The sequence below is a fragment of the Chelonia mydas genome, chromosome 7 (assembly GCF_015237465.2).
Source record: "Chelonia mydas isolate rCheMyd1 chromosome 7, rCheMyd1.pri.v2, whole genome shotgun sequence".
NCBI lineage: Eukaryota > Metazoa > Chordata > Testudines > Cheloniidae > Chelonia > Chelonia mydas.
The window spans coordinates 51,567,089-51,592,190 of NC_057853.1; the positions used below are offsets into that span (position 1 = coordinate 51,567,089).

At 43.1% G+C, this 25,102-nt stretch overlaps 1 protein-coding gene and 1 long non-coding RNA gene across 8 annotated transcripts in view; one reads left to right on the forward strand and one right to left on the reverse strand.

Annotated features, from left to right (window-relative positions):
* The first annotated feature begins 450 nt into the window (after positions 1 to 450).
* Positions 451 to 25,102, forward strand: part of HELLS (helicase, lymphoid specific) — a 44,360-nt gene continuing 19,708 nt past the window's right edge. For 2 of the 7 annotated variants that reach the window (XR_005226069.2, XR_005226070.2), the window contains exons 1-12: positions 593 to 703; positions 1,486 to 1,607; positions 13,826 to 13,948; positions 15,289 to 15,348; positions 15,938 to 15,974; positions 16,096 to 16,160; positions 16,698 to 16,739; positions 18,749 to 18,973; positions 21,313 to 21,495; positions 21,676 to 21,819; positions 23,994 to 24,190; positions 24,843 to 24,939. Coding sequence is in view for 5 of the 7 variants with exons in the window: in XM_027821739.3 (XP_027677540.1) it covers positions 673 to 703; positions 1,486 to 1,607; positions 13,826 to 13,948; positions 15,289 to 15,348; positions 15,938 to 15,974; positions 16,096 to 16,160; positions 16,698 to 16,739; positions 18,749 to 18,973; positions 21,313 to 21,495; positions 21,676 to 21,819; positions 23,994 to 24,190; positions 24,843 to 24,939 (1,326 nt within the window). In the remaining 2 variants the exon portion in view is untranslated. Of the gene's footprint in view, positions 704 to 1,485; positions 1,608 to 13,825; positions 13,949 to 15,288; positions 15,349 to 15,937; positions 15,975 to 16,095; positions 16,161 to 16,697; positions 16,740 to 18,748; positions 18,974 to 21,312; positions 21,496 to 21,675; positions 21,820 to 23,993; positions 24,191 to 24,842; positions 24,940 to 25,102 lie in introns of all 7 variants that reach the window. The other 5 variants (XM_043551078.1, XM_027821739.3, XM_043551077.1 and 2 more) reach the window with 5 other exon arrangements.
* Positions 23,332 to 25,102, reverse strand: part of LOC122466552 — a 28,086-nt gene continuing 26,315 nt past the window's right edge. The window contains exon 3 of the long non-coding RNA XR_006292166.1: positions 23,332 to 23,378. This is a non-coding gene — a long non-coding RNA (uncharacterized LOC122466552). The remainder of the gene's footprint in view (positions 23,379 to 25,102) is intronic.

The following is a 25,102-nucleotide window of genomic DNA, read 5'->3' on the forward strand; positions in this document are numbered from 1 at the left end:
GGCAGGCGGTGGGGCTGACGGTGCGGAAGGGGTTAATGGGGGGGAGGACAAGGCAGGCGGTGGGGCTGACGGTGCGGAAGGGGTTAATGGGGCGGAGGTCCCGACAGGCGGTGGGGGTGACGGTGCGAAAGGGGTTAATGGGGCAGAGGTCCCGGCAGGCGATGGGGGTGACGGTGCGGAAGGGGTTAATGGGGGGGAGGACAAGGCAGGCGGTGGGGGTGACGGTGCGGAAGGGGTTAATGGGGCAGAGGACCCGGCAGGCGGTGGGGGTGACGGTGCGGAAGGTGTTAATAGGGCGGAGGACCCGGCAGGCGGTGGGAATGATGTCACAGAAGGGGTTAATGGAGCGTTGGACCTGGCCGCCCCTGTGGGGTGATGACGGGAGAGGGGTTGGCGGGGGCGCCTGGGCAGAGCTACCCCTTCCGCGTTCAGTGCCTGGATGTTGAACCTCACTTGCTCGAAGACAGGCGGGTAATCGTGCGTGACTTGACTCCTTAGCGGGAACCAGGATGGTATCGCGATAACACCCGTCTCGCGGTCCTTGGGTAGCGCGCGGTTTTGGTGGCTGGGTGGGTCTCGCGACACTCATAGCTCTCGTGGCGCGCGGTAGGAAGCTTGGCGCGTGAGTTTGTGTGAGTGGAGCGGCCTCCGGAGCTTTCGCGCGAGCCAGCCATGCCGGCCCGCAACACCCCGAGCAGCGGCGGTGAGCGTCGGTCTCTTCCCAGGCGTGCTGGATTCGGAGTGGGAAGGGGACAGAGCGGCGGGGATGTGCCTGGGGCTGGAGGGGAGGTTTTACTGTGTGTGTTTAGGTCTGGAGGGAGCTGGGTGCCGGGGGCTGGAGGGAAGGGGAGAGGGCGGGGCGGGGGGAGTGCCGGGGGCAAGGGGGGAGTGCCGGGGGTTGGAGGGAAGGAGAGGGCGGGGTGGGGGGGAGTGCTGGGGGGAAGGGGAGAGGGCGGGGCGGGGGGGAGCGCCGGGGGCTGGAGGGGGGAAGGAAGGGAGGAGGGCGGGGCGCTGGAGGGGGCGCAGTGCCGGGGGCTGGAGGAGGAAAAGAGGGCACATGGGTTGAGGGAGTACGTGCGAAGCGTAGAGAGGAGGGAGGAGGCAGGCGGGTGTATGTGTCAAAGGGTTCGGAGGTGTGGGTATTGGGCTGAGAAGTGTGGATACAGGTGCAGGAGATTGGACAGTGAGGGAAGGGAACTGCTGCAAAGGGTCTGGATGGGGTTGATAGTGGTAATTGCAGTGGTTAGAGGGGAACCTTCTCCACAATGTATCTCAACATTTCATGTACAGGGTCAGAGAATTGCCACTGAGCTCCAATGAGAACAAGCCTGAGACTGTTGTGCCCATTTGTATGGCACATGCCACTTGATTGCTGAGCCAGTGATGCTTACTGCGGTATTGTGCAGAAAGGAGCATCTGCTACTGTCCTCACTGCAGCCAGGCTGGCGAACTTTGGGCTTATTTATGGTGTTCATGGTATTGTAGGGCACCTGGGGGCAGAGATGGGTGAACAAGCAGAAGCAGCCGTGATTACACCATCCATGCTGGAAGAGGAGGAGCAGCTGGAGGCAGCAGGGATGGAGAAGGAGAGGCAAATGCTGGAAAAGGTAAATTGAAGGGTGTAATCAAAGTTAAAATATTTCTGCCACCTCTACCTATCTGTCACCAGCAAAGCCAAAAATTATGTATTACTTTCTGCCTGTGGGTGCAGATTTTTTGTGTTCACTTAACTGAATCATTGCATACTTGGACCTGATTTGTTGGCACTTGTAAAGTTGGGATAGGCATGCGCTTAATTATCTACAGCTATGCTTTCCAGAGTGGAAATGGTTCAACAGAGTGCACTTCAAGCGAAATCTGTTTCTCAGAAGCTGTGAGAGTTAATATTTTGTTATGGTCAAAGGACAGCATTATTAACATTTTTTTACCTTATCAACAATGGATTTTTAAGGGACACTCAGCTTACAACTTTGTTAAATAAATTTGTTTTTTTTTAAACTATGTTACTAATAACACAAGCTTGATAAAAGCTTTAGAACTTAAAATCCAATATAGCTGTCACCATTTATCTGTGTCATTTCTTGGGCCTAAAAGTACTGAATGTTATACTTTAAAAAATAATTTGGAAAAGGGCAGTAGCTTTATAGTGAATTGGTAGGCAGTTCACAACAGTTTGAATCTCCCATTATGCTCAAATAAATTGGTTAGTCTCTAAGGTGCCACAAGTACTCCTTTTCTTTTTGCGAATACAGACTAACACGGCTGTTACTCTGAAACTAGTCATCTTCTATTATTTGTGTATGGGGTTTTTCTACAGCAGCAGGGAAGAATAAGCTTTTTTTTAAATGGAAACATGAATATAGCACCACAAAAATTGCCTGGACTAGTACCTGAAACTACTTTAAAATCATTTTTTCATTGACTGCATTTCAGTTTGACAGTATCCCTTTAAGCTTGAGTATTTTAAACTGCTATGGCTAGAAACTAGTATTTTATACATCATGTAATTATAGCCTCCAGTTAATAATAACCATAGCTAAAAATTAATACTTATGGTAAGCAGTAGTCATCTCTAAATTTAGCAGTTTCTGAGAATGTCTCCAAAAATTATGTTACACTTAAAGTGGGGGTGAAATGGGATGATCAGAATGTTACGATTTTTTTGAGAGACAAGATGGATGAAGTAATACTTTTTTGGGGACCAGTTTCTTTGGTGAGAGAGACAAGCTTTTGAGCTTACAACAGAGCTGTTCAGGTTCAGGAAACTACCTGGAGTGTCACGGTTAAATTCAAAATGGAACAGATGGTTTAGCATAAGTAGTTAATACATATTTCAAGGGACCATTCAAGGTGAAGTGGCCCGTTAACACTCCTTCAGTCCTAAAAGGATGGGAGGGAAAACAAGGCAGCTTGGTGGTGGTGGGGTCATTAGTGGGTTATAGATTGTTGTAATAAGCTATAAATCCAGTGTGTCTGTTCCAGTTGTTCTCAACCAGGGGTAGGCAGAAGTCTTCCAGAGGGTACTCAGCTCATCTAGATCAGTGTTTCTCAATCTGGGGCTTGCAGCCCCGAGGGTGGTCACGGGATTGGTTTAGGCGGGTTGCAAATGCATGGCTGCATTAGGAGGTGGCAAGCAGAGCAATTGCCTGGGGACCCATGCAAAGCTAACTTACATACTTCAAACCCAGACGGCAGGGCTTGGGCTTAAGACAAGGCTTACAAGTGAAAAACAGGCTCAGTATCACAGTGAAATGTAAGTACAATACTTCTATTCATAGAATCATGGAATAAAATCATAGAATATCAGAGTTGGAAGGGACCTCTGGAGGTCATCTAGTCCAACCCCCTGCTCAAAGCAGGACCAATCCCCAACTAAATCATCCCAGCCAGGGCTTTGTCAAGCCTGACCGTAAAAACTTCTAGGGAAGGAGATTCCACCACCTCCCTAGGTAACGCATTCCAGTGTTTCACCACCCTCCTAGTGAAAAAGTTTTTCCTAATATCCAACCTAAATCTCCCCCACTGCAACTTGAGACCATTACTCCTTGTCCTGTCATCTGCTATCACTGAGAATAGTCTAGATCCATCCTCTTTGGATCCATCTTTCAGGTAGTTAAAGGCAGCTATCAAATCCCCCCTCATTCTTCTCTTCCGTAGACTAAACAATCCCAGTTCCCTCAGCCTCTCCTCAGAAGTCATGTGTTCCAGACCCCTAATCATTTTTGTTGCCCTTCGCTGGACTCTCCAATTTCTCCACATCCTTCTTGTAGTGTGGGGCCCAAAACCGGACACAGTACTCCAGATGAGGCCTCACCAATGTCGAATAGAGAGGAACGATCACGTCCCTCGATCTACTGGCAATGCCCCTACTTATACACCCCAAAATGCCATTGGCCTTCTTGGCAACAAGGGCACACTGTTGACTCATATCCAGCTTCTCGTCCACTGTAACCCCTAGGTCCTTTTCTGCAGAACTGCTGCCAAGCCATTCGGTCCCTAGTCTATAACGGTGCATTGGATTCTTCCGTCCTAAGTGCAGGACTCTGCACTTGTCCTTGTTGAACCTCATCAGATTTCTTTTGGCCCAATCCTCCAATTTGTCTAGGTCCCTCTGTATCCTATCCCTACCCTCCAGCGTATCTACCACTCCTCCCAGTTTAGTGTCATCCGCAAACTTGCTGAGGGTGCAATCCACACCATCCTCCAGATCATTAATGAAGATATTGAACAAAACCGGCCCCAGGACCGACCCTTGGGGGACTCCGCTAGATACCGGCTGCCAACTAGACATGGAGCCATTGATCACTACCCGTTGAGCCCGACAATCTAGCCAGCTTTCTATCCACCTTATAGTGCATTCATCCAGCCCATACTTCTTTAACTTGCTGGCAAGAATACTGTGGGAGACCGTGTCAAAAGCTTTGCTAAAGTCAAGGAATAACACGTCCACTGCTGTCCCTTCATCCACAGAACCATTTATCTCATCATAGAAGGCAATTAGATTAGTCAGGCATGACTTGCCCTTGGTGAATCCATGCTGACTGTTCCTGATCACTTTCCTCTCCTCTAAGTGCTTCAGAATTGATTCCTTGAGGACCTGCTCCATGATTTTTCCAGGGACTGAGGTGAGGCTGACTGGCCTGTAGTTCCCCAGATCCTCCTTCTTCCCTTTTTTAAAGATTGGCACTACATTAGCCTTTTTCCAGTCTTCTGGGACTTTCCCCGATCGCCATGAGTTTTCAAAGATAATGGCCAATGGCTCTGCAATCACATCTGCCCGTTCCTTTAGCACTCTCGGATGCAACGCATCCGGCCCCGTGGACTTGTGCACGTCCAGTTTTTCTAAATAGTTCCGAACCACTTCATTCTCCACAGAGGGCTGGCCACCTCCTCCCCATGCTGTGCTGCCCAGTGCAGTAGTCTGGGAGCTGACCTTGTTTGTGAAGACAGAGGCAAAAAAAAGCATTGAGTAGATTAGCTTTTTCCACATCCTCTGTCACTAAGTTGCCTCCCTCATTCAGTAAGGGGCCCACACTTTCCTTGACTTTCTTCTTGTTGCCAACATACCTGAAGAAACCCTTCTTGTTACTCTTAACATCTCTCGCTAGCTGCAACTCTGGGTGTGATTTAGCCTTCCTGATTTCATTCCTGGGGGTACTCAAGACAAATCAGATTCCTGAAAGGGGTACCATTGTCTGGAAAGGTTGAGAACCACTGGTCTGTTCAGTCCCTGATTTTTAATGTCTAGCAAAGTTATGAATTTAAGCTCCCAGGCCTGTCTTTTGAAAGTGTTGTGCAGATTTCCTTGGAGAATGAGGACTGAGAGGTCAGATATGGAGTTAACATTTTGTGAAAAGCATTTGCCACCAGGTGATGTGGTGTTTTTGTCTTATCGTTTTGCTATGAGTGTTCATTTGAGAGCATAGTGATTATCTGGTTTCAGCCACATAGTTGTTGTTGGGGCATTTAGTGCACCGGATGAGGTACATTGTATGTTGTGATGGACGTGTAGGGCTTATGGATCTTGAAAGGTGTGTTGTGGGGGATGGGGTAGATCATTGTAGCAATAGAGATCTGTATACGGGTTTTGTCTGTTGTTCTGGCAGAGTCCGGTGCCTCTCTGAGTTGATTTGTCCTGATCTGAGGGGAGCTTGCTTCTGATGATGAGCTTGGAGAGGCTGGGGTTTGTTTGAAGGCCAGAAGAGAAGGTTCAGGAAAGATTTCTTTCAGGATGTGGTCCTCATCAAGTATGGATTGTAATTGTTTAATGATACCAGCCCACAATGGAACCCATATGGGGTAAGTGTCAACTAGGGGTGTGCGGTTGGAGGGAATTTTATTTCTGTATTGAAGTAGGTTCTCTAGGGGGTAAATCAGTGGCCCATTCCATGATGCAATCTACTTCTCTGCGGAGTGTCCTTGTTTGATGACAGTGGTTTTGAATGCGTTAAGGCAGTGGTTTTCAAGCTTTTGTACTTGTGACCCCTTTCACATAGGGGAGTGCGACACCCCCCAACCCCCTTATAAATTAAAAACACTTTTTTATATATTTAACACCATTATAAATGTTGGAGGCAAAGTGGGGTTTGGGGTGGAGGCTGACAGCTCGTGACCCCATCAGAGGCCCAACCCCCAGTTTGAGAACCCCTGCTGTAAGGTGTATATCCTGGACGTTCTCGTCAGAGCACATTATGTGGAATCTGAGTGCCTGGCTGTAAATAAGATTTTTTTTGGTGTGTTTGGGGTGGTTACTGCATCTGTGAAGGTAGGTGTGGTGATCTATGGGTTTCTTGTATATAGCTATCTGTAGGATTCCATTGTTGGAGCTGATCGTGGTATCCAGGAAGTTGATGCTACTGTGGCAGTGCTCTAGAGTTTAAATGGATGGATGATGGTAGGATGATGTGGTAGAAATCTATGAGGGAGTTTTGGTTGTCTGTCCAGAGAATGAAAATATTGATGTACCTCAGATATATAATTGGTTTTGTGGTGCATTTGTCCAGAAATTCTTTCTCTGGGTGGTCAGTGAAAAGGTTGGCATTCTGGGGAGCCATCCTAGTACCCATGGCTGTTCCCATGGTTTGGACAAAGTGTTTGAATATAAAATTGGTATGGATGAGTATGAAATGGATGAGTTTGGTGATGTTTGGGGTAGATATCTGGGTGTTGGTGATGTTTGGGGTATGTCTATACATCGCTGCCGGGGCGGAGCTGTACCAGTACGCTGCATCACTGTAATGCACCTGGTGAAGACGCTCTCTGCCGATGGGAGAGAGCTCTACCATCAGCATAAAAAAACCACCTCTGTGAGCTGCATAAGCCATGTGACGGTGTGCACATGAACACTTATGTTTGTGTAACTTACATTGCAGATGGGGGTGGAATATTCACATCCCTGAGCAATATAAGTTTTCCGACATAGGCTGCAGCGTAGATGTAGTCTTGTAGATGTTTGAGGCAGACAGTGATGCTGTCATTGGGTGGGATGTTGGTGTATGGGGAAGTGACATCCATGGTGGCAAGGATGGTGTTCTGAGGGAGGTTTTTAATGTTGCGGAGTTTCTGGAGGAAATGAGTTAAAGCAAAAATTAAAACTTTAACTATAGTCTTGTATTTCCTCATTTCTTACAATCTTCTGTACTGAATTCTCCCTTATTTTTCACATTGTGTTTGAATGTGATCTTATGTTCAGCTTCATGGAAATTTTTGTTTAATAATGCCCAATCAGTTCAAATTTAGTGAATACCAGAACTCTGTACCAATTTTTTACTGTATCTTACAGTTTATGTAAGCTTTGAAATTGGAAACATTCAGGGCCTAACACATCTGGCATCCTTTCTGATACCACTTTCAAGGCAAAGAAAGAATGAATTACCACAGTGGACATTAGGTGCAAAGACTTTGAGAGCATGCATATATTTACAGACTTTTTGGTAATGAGTCTGTGAAGAAAATAACAATATGCCAGTTTTGCTCATTAACTTTTTTTATTGCGTAAGCATTTTGCAAAAATTAGCAAAGCGCACACATTCGTTAACAAGGATTCCAGCTATGATGGGTTTGACATTTTAAATTCAAACCTGCTTTATCTGACCAGCGCTTCAGTATAAATCAAATTTCTTAACTTATAAAAACGGAGATCTCTTGCTCTGATAACTCAGATAACTGAATGGATTTTCTTCAAACTCTCACGTTAGAAGAGAGAAATTTCTGCTGTGGAGTAATAATGAGATTTCAATCCAAAGAGTAACAGTGAAAAAGGGGCTTATAGTTCAAGTGCCTTCCCAACCATTATTATAATATTGCTAGAATGTAATAAGACTGATTTATTTTTAGCAGCCCCCTACAGTTCTTCTCAATCTACAAAGTTCCTTTCTAGCATTGGCAACACTTTATTTTCTTGTATGCCTTCCTCCTTCTCCTACCATCTCCAGTATCTTTCAGGCAGGGGAGGACCATTAGCAGCATGGAGTCCTGCTAGAAACTGCATGTTGAAGAAGGCCTCATTTTTTCTTTTTGTCACTACTTTGCACCCCCTGCTAGGTGATTTGCACAGCAGTTCAACAGAGGAGCCACTTTTCTACTGTGTGTGCTGGAGGCAAAATGCTGCTTTGCAAAACTGCGAGAATACAAAGTCTGATGAAAAGATAGGGGAAACATTCTGTAATAAGGAACCTGATTGAAAAATCCTGCTGGGCAGAGGGAGACTGAATAGGTGGACAAAATGAGAGCCTATTCTGGACAAACTGAGTGAGTCAAAGGTTTTAAATGTTGCATGGCATTTAAAAGGCAGCTTTTGTTGACAAAACAGTGAATGCGTACACACTGCGATGCAACTTTTGGCAGCAAAAATGTCTTGCTTTGGTGACAAAATAATACCACCCCAACAAGAGACATAAGGCTTTTGGCACAAAATTTTTGCCGGCAAAGTGCCAGTGTAAACACCATGCTTGATTTTTATCACTTTAATTGAGCTCAGGAAGGTGTCCCACAATGCCCACCCTACCGCTCTGGTCAGCAGTTTGAACTCCACTGCCCTGCAGCTAGGTAAACAACCCCTCCCCCTTACAAGCCCCAGGAATTTTTGAAATTCCATTTCCCATTGGCTTGGCATGGAGGGGTTTCATCGCATCTTCTCAGGTGACCATGGCAGGTTATCACAGCAAACGCTCTCCCGCTTGGACCACTATGGAGCTGCTGGAACTGTATCAGTATATTGAAGAGGAGGTTGTGCAGTCCCAGCTGCGCTTGAGCTGTAGGAATTTTGATACCTACAGGCAGATTTCTCAAGGCTTATGCAAAAAGGGCTATGATCGGGACATGCCGCACTGCAGAGCGAAGATAAAGGATCTGAGGCAGGTGTACCATAAGGTGAGGGAAGCAAACCATCACTCCGGTGCTGCACCTAAGACCTGCCAGTTCTACAAGGAGCTGGACGGTATCCTCGGTTGTGACCCCACCACCAAGAGCCCCATGGATACTTTGGCGGGCCTGGAGGTGGTGGAAAGAGGACCTAACCCGGAGGACGAAGTCATTGATGAAGAGGTGGAGTTAGATGACGTTGTGGAGCTCCTGGTAGGGTGGGCATCCAGGAATTGTTCAGCACTCCAGAGATGTGTAGCCATTCTCAGCAGTTGCTCTCTGGTGAGCAAGAAGCAGAAGAGATGACGCCTGGTAAGTGGCTGTGGTTTGTGTAGTGTGGAGGTGGGTTCAGGGTATAGAAATGTACAAGGCTAGCTATGTTTCTGTGTGTTGGACGTTCCCCTGTGCAGCTAGTCAGTACAGCAGAACAGGGTATTGATGCATGCCGAGATCTCACAGGAATCCTTCAGAGAGATCTCCAAGAAAGTTTCCTGGAGGTAATTGGCAATCCTCGGCTGAAGGCTCCTTGGCAGAACTGCATCGTTCTTTCCCCCATTGTAGGAAACCTTCCCATGCCATTTGGCAATCACTTGTGCATGGACCAAAGCAGCACACAGGCAAGCAGCATAGGGACCAGGGCTGAAGCCACAAGTGTGTAGTAGATGTGCCTTTGCTTCCCTGCTTACACTCAGAAGTGAGATCAGTTACAATGAACCCCACCTGTGCAAAAGAGTGGGAGAATTTTAGAATTTTTTCTCTACTCGGCTGCAACGCAACCCTTGCAGAATGCTCTTTTCCCCGTGTAGAGCGCCTCCCCAGCCAACACTCACCATGCTTTGGTTGTTTGCCGAGATGCGTACTTTCCAAGGATCAGTGAGAAAGTGATTGTTACCAGAGGTGTATTTTACTGACATGTTTCAATGCTGCGTGTGAATTTTAACAATCATGCTTCTGTGCATTGTTCCTTGTGCTTCGGCAGATGTGGCCTTGTGGAACACCCCATGCACACCATCCAAGCGTCTCCGCCAGATAAGAAAGTGCCCAAGATGGAGCAAAGAAGACATGGTCCAGGAGGTACTACACTTCTCCAATGAGAGAAAAGGGAACACAAGGAGTGGAGGGAAGCCGAAAGGCAGGACAGAAAAGAAAATCGGGAGTTTAAGGATGCTACTGAGCAGATAATTAAAGTAATGGAGGCGCAAACACAGATACTGAAATCCTTAATAATGCTACAGACTGAGCAGATCCGTGCCTGCCTTCCCCTGCAGCACATGCAGAACTCTTTTCCGTGCCCTTCAGCTCGGCCCACAGGTTCCTTTCCACTTTCTGGGGCTTCTCAGTTTCCCCTTCACTCCACCCCTTTGGACAACTTTCAAAATGATAACTGGACCTACACACAGCTTTGAAAGTCTGCCCTTCCCTGGTACCTCCTTACCTACCAAGCATCTGTGTGTGTGGTGTTTCTTGTGCAATAAAAGCAAAGTTTTTGAGTGGTAACTCATCTTTATTTGTTTCCTACAAATTCAGATAGCAGGCACTACCAATACATACACAGGCAGTTTAATCATTTGCTTACTGGAATGTAAGGCCCCAGATTTCATCATTACTTCCTAGGAAAACTACATGTAATCACAAAGATACACATTACTGGTTCTCATTTTCAAAGTGTTGCCTCAAAGCCTCCCTGATTCGAATTGCCCCTGGTATCCGGCTGCTCAAAATCATCAGCCAAGAGATCTGCCTCCACACTTGACCCGTGAGCAAACCTTTCACCCTTAGCATCAAAGAGATTATGCAACGTACAACACACAGCTATGCCCATGGGAATATTATCCTCATTGAGATCTAACCTGCCCTAAAGGCATTGCTAGCACTCCTTTAATCTGTCAAAGGCACATTCAGCTGTCATCCAGCACCTACTCAGCCTATTGCTGAACCGCTCCTTACTGCTGTCGAGGTTTCCCGTGTAAGGTTTCATGAGCCATGGCTGTAAGGGATATGCCAGGTCTTTCAGGATCACTATGGGCATTTCAACTTCCCCACTGTAATCTTCTGGTCTGGAAAGAAAGTCCCTGCTTGTAGCTTTCTATACAGGCCGGTGTTCCTGAAGATGCATGCGTCATGTGCCTTCCCAGGCCTCCCCGTGTTGATGTCAGTGAAATGCCCACGGTGATCTACAAGCGCCTGTGGCACCATGGAGAAGTACCCCTTCCTACTGATGTACTGTGTCAAGGTGGTCCGGTGCCAAAGTTGAAATATGTGTGCCATCTATCAACCCTCCACGGTTAGGGAAACCATCCACTATTTCACGCACTATTTCTGCAAAGCCATCCACTATTTCACACACATTTCCCAGAGTTATGGTCCTTCGTAGCAGGATATGATTAATTGCCCTGCACACTTGCAGTAAAGCAGCCCCAGCGCTCAACTTCCCGACTGCAAATTGTTTCACGACCGACAGGTAGCAGTCTGGAGTCTCCAACTTCCACACAGAGATCGCCATGTGCTTCTCCACCAATAGGGCAGCTCTCATTCTGGTGTTGTTACGCCGCAATGCTGGGGCAAGCTCCGCATACAGTTCCAGGAAGGTGCCTTTCCACATCCGAAAGTTCTGTAGCCACTGCTCGTCATCCTAGACTCGTATGAGGATACGATCCCACCATTCAATGCTTGTTTCCGGAGCCTAAAAGCGACGGTTCACTGTCTGCAGCTGTTCTGTGAATGCCAAAAGCAATCTAAAGTTGTTCCTATCCATATCAGATGCATCTGAAGAACTGGGGTTTTTAACCCACGAAAGCTTATGCCCAAATAAATCTGTTAGCCTTTAAGGTGCCACCGGACTCCTCGTTGTTTTGTGGATACAGACTAACACAGCTACCTCTTTAATTTTTATTATAGCTCTTGTTCAGTGTCGACAAGCTCTGTAGTGTAGACAAGGCCTTGGTCTTTAGGCTTCTTCCCTTGTGTTAGCCTTCCCAGAGTTCATTGTGACACACCTTGATAGAAGGCCTCGCTGTCCATGCTCTGTTAAGAGACCCTCAATGGGGGATTGAGACTCAAAACTCCCTTATTCTTCTTTACCTCTCGTTAGAAGCTGAAAGGTTCTCATCTTTTTAGTTCAGTCTGTGTGAAATTATCCAGCCAATAGTCCACCAGTCAAATCTTGTTTAAAAACAAGATTTTATTAAAGGTGGAGAAAGAAAGGAGTACTTGTGGCACCTTAGAGACTAACAAATTTATTTTATGTAAAGGTGGAGAGAAAATTATAGTAGAATAGCAGAAACAGGGTTTTCGTAACATCTAGGCTTAAAGCTAAAAATAGATAAGGCATTCTCAGTTTAACAATAAAATTAAAAGAATACCGTACATCTCTTAATCGGTCCCCTCACCCTGGCACAGCTTCTCCCTCCTGTGCTTCAAACCCCCTTCTTCATGGATAGCCTGACTGTTGTGGCCTTTTTTTTTTTTTTTTTTTTTTTTGGTAAATCCATCCATCCAGTTCCTCTCCAAGGCTCATCCTATCAGGGCAAAGAGTACATCAGCATTTCCACAAAGTAATGGGTGGTCAGGTACACTGTCTGGAGGAAATGAATGAATCTGTTCCCATATAATGATTATTGCCCCATCATTCTACTAACATGCTTCCATTTAGTTCTGGAAGATTTCCCAGACCTTTCTTTCCCCTCTCCCTCCCCCACTAGAGAGCTTTTCAAAGGTAGTTGCAGAGTTATCCAGGTGAACATGGTTTTTAGATATGCTAATTCACCCTCCTGTCAAATGTTTAGTATTTTGACTGATTAGTGCTAAGCTTTATTCCACTTTTTTGTTTGGGTTTAGAAAAGTAATTCACAAATGTCATGTTTTTTTACTATAACTTTACTCTGTATCAAATGCACTAATGATGATAATTCCAGGTGCATGTGCGACTGACTTGCTCTGCTTGGTAAAGTTAATTTGGGCTCTGTCCACACTGTAAGTTAAGATTTTTTTGGCAAGTATAGAGCAGGCATCATTTAAAGGCTGTTTTGTTTACTGAGTATATGTCTAGAAACCTTATGTTGACAAGCTATTTGAAGGCATCATGTTAAAATCTAAGAAATTACACACTGAAAACTGTGTGGGAGGGTGTGGTCTGTCCAAACCCTCAAAGGATACATCTTTTGGTGATGTGTAGTGTTCATACCCACCTAGCTCACCTTGCATGGGTATAAATAGCAGTATAGCTAGTGAGACACGGCTTAGGTAAGTAAAAACACACCTGAATGCAGTGGGTATGTATGCAAGTATATACCATACATGCTCTCTACTCGGCCAAGCTGTCTTCCTTCTACATTGCTATTTTTAGCCATGTAGTGTCCTGCTGCTGGAGCCTTTCCCCTCTGAAAGAAAAGACTTCCCTAGCAGGGAAAGGCTTTGCTAGCAGGAGACAGCGGAGAAAGGGTTGGGCTGCTCCTCTCTGTGGAGCCTTTCCCTGCCACAGGTAAAGGCCTCCAGCAGTGCCCTGCTGCTGGAGCGCTCTCCCACCAAAAGGAGGGATAGTGGCAGGAGGGAAAGGCTCTGTCACACACCCCCAACCCCCCTTCCTGGCACATTTCCTCTCCACAGAGAAAGCTCTGGCAGGGGAGGCAGCTGGGAAAGGCCCTTGCAACTCTCTGATGCCAGAGCCCTTCTCTGCTGCCTCTCTTGTACCATAACCTTTCACTGAGGTGTAGCTACACGCCACAGTGGTTGCAGTCTGCTTTTCACTGCAGCATGTAGCTGCACATATATGGCATGCATGCATGCGTGGTGGCGGCGTGTAGTGTAGATGTAGCCCAAGTGTATGATGATTGGGAGGGAAGGATCTGTATATGTGTAATACAATTGTAGCCATCTTGTTCAAGATGTACGGAATGGTTTTATTCATTTCTAAAGAGTAAAAGTTGAAATGGCTAAAGATCTGCTTTCCTTCTTTGTTTGCAAGGCTCGCATGTCCTGGGACAGAGACTCCAGTGAAATGCGCTACAAGAGGCTTCAACACTTGCTTGAAAAAAGCAACATATATTCAAAATTCTTGCTGACCAAAATGGAACAGCAGCAACTGGAGGTAAATGTGTTCTAAGTTTAAATGACAGAATTTTGATTTTTTTTCTTTAATTATAGAGCACTGTAAATCCTAATCTGCACTAGGGAATCTTTTAAAAAAAAAAAAAAAAAAAAAAAATCCCTCAGTGGGAACTTCTGATGTCTGTCACCTTGTTAGTTAAACCCAGATAAAAATGCCAGAACTATTACAGCCCTATCTGTATTACAGCTCCTTCTCAAGTTGTTTTTTTTAAGTTCCTAATATAGTGTCAGCCTATGGGTGCCACAGTCCTTTGCATAACATTGATATCATTTTAAAAATAATCTGAAGCCACCCCCAAAGAGTTTATATCCTAACTAAGGTCTGTGATAACAATAAATCAGCAGAATTCTTATTAATGGCATCAGTCTGGGGGGATGTGGAAGAGGAGGAGAGGTCTCTTTACAACAAATTGAGAGGATATTTCAAATAAAAGACCACATTAAAGAAGGTGGGAAACCAGGCACGAGAGGATGATGATGGAGCAAAGATGTAAGGTAGAACAAGGAGCAAGAGGTGAAGTAAGAGTTTTGCAGAATATTGAAAGTTAAGAAATAAGCTTAAACTTGGTATAAAAGGAAAGAGGAAGACAGTGAAGAGATTCAAGGGGATAGATGTGGTCAGCAGTGAGACAGAGCATTGATTTTGGTAGACTACAAGGGCGTCTTTTCCCAAATAGTGGAGTCTTCAGTCTTTTTTTTTTTTTTTTTTTAATCTGATTAGAGCAATCTGCAGTTATTACACCTGTATAAATGCATACTCGGAAAGGGTATTTTGCTTAACATGTTCCTATTTTAAAACTCCATGCTTTTATTTATTGCTCCATGTTACATGTACCAAAGAGATCTGTGAGGTTTCTAAGAATTCCTGACTGAAAAGTGAGAATTTTAACAGTATTTAATTAGAAATCCTAATTTCTTCAACGTAATCAGAAGACTACTTCCTTTAAAGACACCGTAGTCCAGTTAAATTGTCACTTTTGCTGTATTAGGAACAATGCAATGTGTAAAACTGAAAGTGCAGCTGCATGTCATGCAAAAATAGATTGCAGGGAAGGCATTACATTTAAGCCATTGGTTTTATGTAAAATATACAGCAAAAAGCAGTACAAAATAATTCTACTTACCCACTGCCAAGCAATTTCAGCTACTTATCAGCTTTCATCTTGGCACCATTTTAAAATATATGACTACGAAAGCAAAACCAGTCCCCAGTTTCCATTGTTAATATGGAGCTGTGTGTACTTGGTGTATATTAGTATTTTTATAATGGGTAGATTTATTGCAGCTGTTCAATACAAGTAAGAACTTCGTGTTTTTTAGGAGCAGAAAAGGAAAGAGAAATTAGAAAAAAAGAAAGAAATGTTATTAAAAGCGGCAACGGTAAGATGTGTTGGCTGTTTTATACAAATTGCTTCTCTGGGATCAGCATGACAAATTCCCTAAAATCGATACAGCAATATGGGTTTCAGAGTAGGCTGTATGTAACCTTTCCTTGATTGGTAAAGGTTAAAAATAAGTTAGTAGAAAAAAAGTTTTTTTTTCCAGTCTTTGGCTTTACTTTTGCATGTACATACACTATCATAAAGCCTTTTCCATGTATGTCCATGTCACACAACTGTCCTCTTAAGCAAAGCCATACTTAAACCTTTTTTGAACAGTTGTATCTAGAAGGGCTTGATTCTCCAAGGTGGGCCTGACTTTTTGAAAAAACAGTTTTTAGCCCAAACTTTATTCACGACTACCTGATGGTATATTTTGAGCATGTTATGTTGAACCTTGTTCTAACATAGCTAGATGCTATTTTTAGAAACATATTTACAATGTTTGGGAGTAACAATTTTCAAAAATTATGTCAAACATAGTTACAACTATGTAAACATGTCAATGCTGATTATATCTTTCTCTTATCTATCCAAGAGATATTAGAGAATATTTAAGTTGATAACGCTTTTAAATATTCACTTTCTAGAGTCAGAATCTAACTGATGAAAAAGAGGAGAAATCTGGTAGGTTTATCTATCGTTAGGTTTTGCTTTTTGTCTATATTTTAGTACTCAGTTTTCTTAATTTTTGATGTGGCTTACCAGTATTTTGAGCTTTTAAGAGCTCTGTGATATTTTCTTGTAGTTGTGAAGAAAAAAAGAGGAAGAGAAGATGAAACCTATTACATTTCAGAAGTCATGTCCAAAGAGGTAAGAGTGCATTTTATGTAATTTGCAGCAAATAGAAAAGTATTTTCTACACATTAGCATTCACTTGTGATGTAGCTTCCAGATACTGCTGTCTTATGGTACTGTAGCATATTTTAAACATACGTAGAATTCATTGATGTGCCATTTCAGAGAGGTTATTGACTGAAATGTGATGGTATGTGATTTCTGCAGCTTATATTATCGTCTCTTGAGCATAATTACACACACCTTTGTTAACAAAATGAGGAATTTAAGCAGACTTCCAGAAGGTGTACCCATTTTTTCTCTCCCCAACGTGTGTGCGTGTAAAAATGTGAACTTTATTTTGTATTCCCATCTGTGTGACCTTGAGCAAGGTACTTAATTTATCTATGCATGTTTTCTTTATCAGCAAATGAGGATAATACTTTGTTGAGGTTCACTTAAAGCACTTTCAGATCCTGGGATTAAAGAGTTTACAAAAATAGATGTTGCTATACTAGTTTTTCAAGTTGCTATAAAGCATATTTTACGCTAGCATTTTCTTTTTATTTCTAGGAAATCTTGTCAGTGGCCAAAAAAAGCAAAGTAGAAAATCAGGTATGTCCTTTCATATTGTTCCGATTTAAGTGTACACTGTAAAACCAGTTTAAATGTCTGTAATTTCAAAATTCCTCATTGTATTTTAGATCGTCTTTACCTCATTTCCTGCCCCCATATTTTAATTGTTGTTTATTACTGAAAACCTACTTTTTTAACTATCTATATTTGTTAATCTAAGTTACACATACCAACATGGAATAAGTGATTTTAAAATCAAAGTATCTGAAAATAAAATTCTTTATCTTGAAATTTTTTTATTGGATTATGCCTCCAAACATCTTGCTAAAGAGAGAGGTATGAAATACAGTTTTGCTGCTGCTTGTTCTCTGTATTAAACGGGGAGGAAATGTCTAAGATATATTAGCTCAATTTCTCTCTTCATTCTAACTGATAAAAAACCAAATATGCATCTTTTACATTTATATAGAATAAATACAATTTTAGGAAAAATAAGCACTGGGAACCCTATATAAGATATATGATTTTTGTCTAACTTGATTTTATTCATGACAAAGTGGTGGTTTTACTTATACATTATGAATGACTTTATGTGGTATATTTTTAAACTTGTTCTGTAAATAAATGCCTAGCTGCTATAGCATTAGGTGCTCTACTAGAAGTTTTAAAAGTAAGGGGTTTAATTAGAGGTGGGCAAACTAGGGCCGGCAGGCCACATCCGGCCTACAGGGCCATCCTGCCAGCCCTTGAGCTCCTGGCTGGGGAGGCTAGCCCCCAGCTCCTCCCCTGCTGTCCCCCCTTCCACGCCGGCGCGCAGGCAGCGCAGCTGGCTCCATCCGGGCGGCAGGGCTGCGAGCTCCTGCTGCTCTGAGCGGCATGGTTGGGGGAGTTAGGGGACTGGGAGAAGGGGGTGGTTGGATGGGGTGGAGGTTCTGGGGGGGCAGTCAGGAGATGGGGAACGGGGGGGTTGGATAGGGCGTGGGAATCCCGGGGGGCTAGTCAGGGGGTGAGGGTGTGGATAGGGGTCGGGGCAGTCTGGGGACAGGGAGCAGGGGGGGTTGGATATGGGATGGGGTCCCGGGGGCGTGGTTAGGGACAGGAGACCCCAGGAGGGGGCGGTCAGGGGACAAGGAGCAGGGAGGGTTGGATGGGTCGGGGGTTCTGAGGGCTGCAGTCAGGAGGCGGGAAGTGGGAGGGGGTGGGGGACAGGCTGTTTGGGGAGGCACAGCCTTCTCTACCTGGCCTTCCATACAGTTTCGCACCCCAGTGTGGCCCTCGGGCCAAAAACTTTGCCCACCCCTGGGTTTAATGGTGCACTGATTTAGTATTAAGCTCAAGCCTCCAGAAGTTGGAGCCTAAATTTTGTCTTGTGTTAAATGTGAATTTTTTGATAGTGTAGTGTGGAGCACAAGGGAAACATCTTTGCCTCTCGAAGTATAAGTCATATGCTAAGGAAAAACCGAGTGCTGGAATATCAGATCAGGCTTGCAATGTACACATGATAAAGTGTTCTAGTTCTGAGAATTAATAAGGTGCGGGGGGAGGAGGCGGGTTGGCTGTTAGTTTTCTGCTCTGTTCGTCTAGGGAATTGAGTGTGAGGGGGGAGCCAACTTTTAGTGGTCACTAGAATTCCCTTAAAGGGAAACCGTTCCACGTGAAATATGCTGTCCTTTGTGTGTCAAGTTTTGAGATCGGTTCACTTTTATGGATAGCAACTTGGTGTTCAACATTATCATTTTATTTAGTAAATATTATTGCTTTTAAACTACAAAGAGTTGAAGGATACATTGCCATTTAGCAGTTGAATGTTTTAAATATTAATTGGCTAAGTGGCAATATCATCACTGGAAATTTTGTGCTTGAGTTATTGTGTGTGGTCAGCCACACTTTGATTAAATCTGCCTTTATCATTGCAGCTGGATGCTGTTTTTCCTAACTGTAGCAATAACATTGACTTGGAGATTTGCCAGAAGTCTCAGCAGCTTGCTCAGTATGTTAACTAAGCTTTGCAATGTTTGTGCTTAAATTCTCTGAACTTCCTTCTGTAGGATGAAAGCTCTTCTAACAAACTGTGTGCAGAAGACCTACAGAAAAATGGCGATTCTAATAGCGTCATTAAAGATAGGTTGTCACAAGCTGTACGACATAATGCCAAGCACTTCCTTGATCCAGTACGGAAATTTAACGGGCAGCCAATACCCTTTCAACAGCCAAAGCTTTTTTCAGGAGGTGTTATGAGGTGGTACCAAGTTGAAGGCATGGAATGGCTCAGGGTATGAATCTATATGTTAGCCTAAATCTTATGTTTCTACTTATTTCAACAGAAGATGATATTGCTCATGTTTCAAAGTCTTCCAGATTAAGTATATTGGGGGAACAGTGTTTCTTTTGGGTTTGGCACAAAAGCTGTGCAGAGCTGTATTTTTGTTTTAAGGAACTCTTGGTCCATGTTAGCTTTGGCCTTTCCAGCCCTGTGTGGTTGACTGAACAGCAGAAATTACATACACGTTCCTTTAAAAGAAGGGAATATGTATGGGGGCATTGCCACGTAATGTCCGGGTGGAAATTTTCAAGGAAGACAGCTTAAAGCCACTCTCCTAATAGGAGTAAAAAATGCATGTGGGAGACTGTACTCCATTTCCCCTGTTACAACATACTGATATTTCAGGCAGGATGTTCCTTACCTGACTTCGGATTAGCTCTATCCCAAGTGTCAAAATTCAGTGCTTCCATCTTTGTTTTGGAATTACAAGTGGCCTGTAAAGGATTTCTAAAACACAAAATTGGGCTCGTGCACCTATTGTTTCTTTATGATGTATAAAAGAGGCGTGGATATTTTAAAAAAATTTTCTTGATTTTTCACTTTAGAAATATCAGGAGCGTTAAGTCTAGTCTTCCCTGTTCAAACTAGAGAATGTCTTGGGGATCTGATGTGTGTTGTGAGCTCTTGCAACCTATTTGGAGAGTTGGTATTTTGAATTTTTAACAAAGACTTTATATTGGGCATTGGAGTCAAATGTATTAGAAGATTTAAATATTCTGACTAAAAGTCTTTCCTCTTTCAACTTCTCATGATTACAGGGCTAACTGCACCTGTTCCATGTCTGGTCTCTCTGAGTGCACCTCTTCAGGTGGTAGGCCTCTTGCCTGTACCCGTCCCAGGGTGGAATCTTGTGCCATTTTCCCACTCTTAGACAGGAACCTGAGTATACCAACAGCAGGTCCAACCCAGCTTCAGGCATGTGTTTCCTCCTTATGGGAATTTGTGACCAATGATATTGACCCAAGAGCCTTCTAAAAGGTGTTTTAAAATCCATTTCTCTCTTGAATCTTTGTTCCAATTGCTAAATAAAAGTAGCCTACATGCACATTCAGTTTCACCTAAATTGTACACTTCACTACATACTGAAAAGGAAAGCCTGACTTAGCAACAAGAACAGAATAGACCCAATTAAGTCTTCTGCATTCATCACAGGGCATACCTACACTACAGATTTCTGCTGGCACTGTTATGTTGGTCAAGGGTGTGAAGAAGTGTGCCAGCAAATGGCCCCTACTGTAGCCACAGGTACACTCGCAAAACTGTGCTTTTTCATGTTATAGCTTATTTCTCTCGGGGTAGGGAGTTGGAATAAGCTTTACTGGAAAAAGTGCAGTTTTGCTGGTATATGTTGTGTCCGCACTAGGAGCACACTTTGTCTGTATAGTATACTGGTATATCTATACTACCAAAGCGCTCCTAGTATAGATGTGGCCATAGTGTCTTTCCGGGTAGACAAGACCTAACTTTCTAATGTTTAAAAAACAAACAAACACAAACCCTTCTCCCAGTTTTTCTTTAAATTGCCTTTTATCCACCAAAGAAGTTTAAAAGGATACAAGTGCAAGTTTTTTCCTCTGATTGTTTTTGGCTCAAACTTAAAGGTAACAATGTGCTGATTTTTAGAAAGCAGATGATAAAGGCTAGTTGGCTAAAATATCAGTGTAACTATGTAGGGAGATTCCTATTTCTGTGCAGAAGCATGACAGTACAATTATGCAGCTGGTTTTTTGTTAGCTATGTCTCTGTATTTGTTTAACTTGTAAAGCATATTTATTCATGGAGCAAGCGTTAACTTTTAAAATTTATTTTTATACTAAACATTAAAGTGTCTGAATATGAAATACTGTATCTATATTCTGCTTTGATCACTCAAAAATGACCGAACAGAATTTTTACCAAACTTTATTAAAAAAAAAAAAATTACCTTTTAGTTTAGAAACAAGCATGAAAATGTCTGCAGAAAATTTCCAGCGAAGTTACCATGTCAGTTAAGGATAAGCTTTCTGTTAAGGGCATGCAGATACCTGATATGTGTCCAAGTTCTTGCACTTTCACAAAGCCAGTTGGCCACATAACTGGTCACATGTATGCATAAATATTTGACTGGCACATGCACATAGATCCTTTATATTTTAAGTTAGGCAAGTAGAAATTTTATTCATCTGACTCTGAAAATATGCATATGGGAAAAGATTGATAGCAGGAGGCAAATGGTGAATGCAGTCAGGTGTTTATATTCATCTGGATGCCTGGTGCTTATTAGGCATGTGTATCTTTCTATGTATGCAGATGCTTTGGGAAAATGGCATTAATGGCATTTTGGCAGATGAAATGGGACTGGGAAAGACAATCCAATGTATTGCTACAATAGCACTGATGGTAGAGAGAGGAGTCCCTGGACCATTCTTAGTATGTGGTCCCTTGTCTACTCTTCCTAACTGGATATCCGAGTTCAAGAGATTCACTCCAGAGGTAAAAAGTATTTACTTTTTAGTGTTTAGAAGAGCAAATTATTTCATTCTCATAACTGTTTTGGTTTGGAACTTCTTCTATATGTATTGTAACCACAGTGGTAGTTCTTAGTGTGATTACTTTAAAATGTGTGGGTTCTTGATTGCTTCTTATTAATGGAAGTATAAAAACTCCTTTTAGATTCCCATAATGCTGTACCATGGAGCCCAGCAGGAACGTCGTAAATTGGTTCAAAAAATTCACAGGCGAGAAGGTTCACTGCAAATTCATCCTGTGGTCATTACTTCGTTTGAAATAGCCATGAGAGACAGAAATGCCTTGCAGGTACACAAGTGCACCCTGACAGGTGGAATGCCTCATTATCCCTAATATAGCTTAAACAGTGCTTTCTACTGCAGTAGAAACTTCAAACATTCTGTCTGCCCGGTGGCAGTGTCACACTGTAACAGTTATAGCTGCTTTTATCAGTTTCCAAGTGCACTGTTCCCTCCATGTCTAGAGTCCTGGATTGGCATATTTAGTAACATTATGAAAAAGGTAGAATGCACTACCCAAAAGGGGTTGTGGACAATGGTAGGGAAATTACAATAAGAAGGCAAGCATAATCCATAGCCTGATGCAAACTTGTCCTAAGTGATCTCTCAACAGATGGACAAAAATTGGTTGTTTAAAGGGGAGGTGATTATGACTGGTTCCCCCGGGGTGCCACCTGGAACTGGGGTACCACTGAGCGCTCTGACATACCAGCCTGGGCTCCCTCTTTCACTGTGCTGCTGTGATAAGCTGCAGACCCACTCCCAGTCCTACACTTCCACCAGCATTCACACACATAGGGACACATCCAGCTGCAGTGACATACAGGCTTTATGACCAGCCACTGCATGAAGCACCAGTAGAAAGTCTGCATCCAAAGTGACTCTCCGCTCCACAGGCACACACCCCCTCTGGAGCATAAACCCAAAATTATACCATCTTGCACTGCACAGTGATTTGTACAGTATAAGCTCATAGTGTTCCCTTCCCGCCTCTTCCCCTCCCCCCCCCCCCGCCCCATGTGGAGAGGAATATGCAAAAGCCTTTGCCCCTTGAACTACAATTTCCCATGCATTTCACTCAAACTCACTAGTTTAGATAAAGCAAAAACAAGTTTAACAACTACAAAAGATAGATTTTAAGTGATTATAAGGGACCGGAAACAGATCAGAGCAGATTACCTAGCAAATAAACAAAACACAAACTAAGCAATGCTCTCCTGCTGACAAAGCTAACGCCGCTCACGGGGCTGGACAGAGAGCGTTTACACACAGACTTTTAAGTTCACACACACTGCGTAGTGTATACACACCCTGAGTCATAGCAGCCATTAATTATGCGTGGAACCTTCACAGGAAGATTAAGTTCTTCCAGGGTCCATTGTCTTTGTCAATGGGCCATTGGCACCGTCTGGCTTCAGTGTTGTACCTGAAAGGCTGGCTATGGGTGTTTTCCAGAGTAAGCCCATTTGAAATACAGATCCCTAGTCAGTATTCATAACTTCAGATACAAATATGTTACATGCATACAAATGGTATAATTATGTTAGTCAAATCATAACATTTTCAATGACACTCCACGTGATTTATCTTGTACAAAACACATCATAATTATGCCATAATCATATCCTAGTAATATTACTATGAAGAATATGGGGTGCATTGTCACAGTGGGTTTTGGAGTAGAATTTGTATTCAGTACAGTACATTGGAGTGGTCACTTAAGACGGGAGGTTGCTTAATAATGGTCATCTCTTTCGCTGTAGAGTCAAAGAAGGAGCATTCCTGATGCAGCACATTTTTCGATATCCAGCGTAATAACATTTCAGTTCTACATCAGTTTGTGCACTCCTGAATAATATACTGAATAAAATATTACACAAACTACATTAAAAACATTAAGGTTGCAAAGTAACAGTTAGGAAGTGCCAGAATTAAGGTTGCCCGTTGCTCAAGCATGGTCTTCACTGAGTGTGTACAAACTGAGACTTTTCCACAGCTTTATAACATGGCCAAATTTCGGGTGGGTTTTTATGAATATTTAGAAAGACACTTTCCTGACACACAGGTCAGTCCTTGCCGATTTTAACTCCCTGCTCCACTGGAGCCCAGATAAAGTCACATGAATTTAAGATATTTTTGTTAGCCTTGTTCTTGGAAACAACTTGGGCTGTTGTGGGTGAAATTCTCCCTCCCCTTCCCCTGCCCCTATCTCCCTCCCCCCCCTCCCCCCCCCAAAAAAAAAAACAAAAAACTTCCAGCCTGAGGTAGATTCCAGGCATGGGAAATTTTTGCCTAAACAGTTGAAGTTTGGCAAAGTTATAAGAAAATGACAATAGGGTCTTATGATGGGAAGTGTTGGGCAGCCATAATAGGCAGTTCTACTGGTGCTGTCTGTAATATATATTTTGATGTGGCAAAGATCACATTTCTTGAAATGCTAGGTGACTTCTTTTCTTTCTGTAGCATTGCTTCTGGAAGTATCTGATAGTGGATGAAGGACATAGGATTAAGAACATGAACTGTCGTCTTATCAGGGAATTAAAACGGTTTAATGCTGACAATAAACTTCTGTTAACTGGTACTCCCTTGCAAAACAACTTGGCAGAACTCTGGTCACTACTTAACTTCCTGCTGCCAGATGTATTTGATGACTTGAAAAGGTAGGACATGGTCTATTGGCCCAGACTGTTTGTGTGTGTTCTGCATGGACTGCTCGGAACTAATGCCCTGCATCGTTACAACTATCCATCTGTTCATTTGAGTTGGATAAATTGATAACATATCACACAATGATTGGATTCATCTTTGTTCAGTGATGGAAGGGCTTGAATGGTTTCTCCCTTCCTCAGGTGACTTTTTTTTTTTTTTTTTTTTTTCATTTCTGAAGTTGCTTCTACAGAGAAGGAAACAATTTTCATATCTTAGCCAGTGAGCAAAAATTAAAACCCTCTGAGCCAAGCAGGAAGCATTAAGTTTTCCTTCATGACTACCTGTCACATCGCAGTGCCAAAAAACAACTTTGAATTCAGTGCTAAGCTGGAAAGAGATTGCAAAGGTCTAGTTCTACAGCAGAAATAATGTTATTTTGTATAACAAATTGCACTGTGCTTTCCAGCTAACATTTCTATTTGTTATAATTCAGTTTTACAATTGTCTGGCCTTAGATAAAAGGAAATGCTTGTTTTAATTCTAACCGTTGTACATCTTTCATACATAATGTGCTTAGAAACTTATTTGGAGTTTGACACACATTCAAATAACAATGAATAATGCATATGAAATAACTTGAATTTGTTTTGTCTCTGTCTTTAGCTTTGAGTCCTGGTTTGACATTACAAGCATTACAGAAATTGCTGAAGATATTGTTGCTAAAGAAAGGGAGCAGAACATCTTACACATGTTGCACCAGGTCTGGGATCTTGATGATTTTGCTGTTCTTGTTTTAAAGTTTTATTGCACCTTTAATCCCGAGCATATTATTAGAACAGATTTCTTCTTTGGAGTTGATCATAACACAACTTAGAGGTCTGGTGTTGTATCTTTGGCATTGTTGGCACTTTCTGCATTTATTT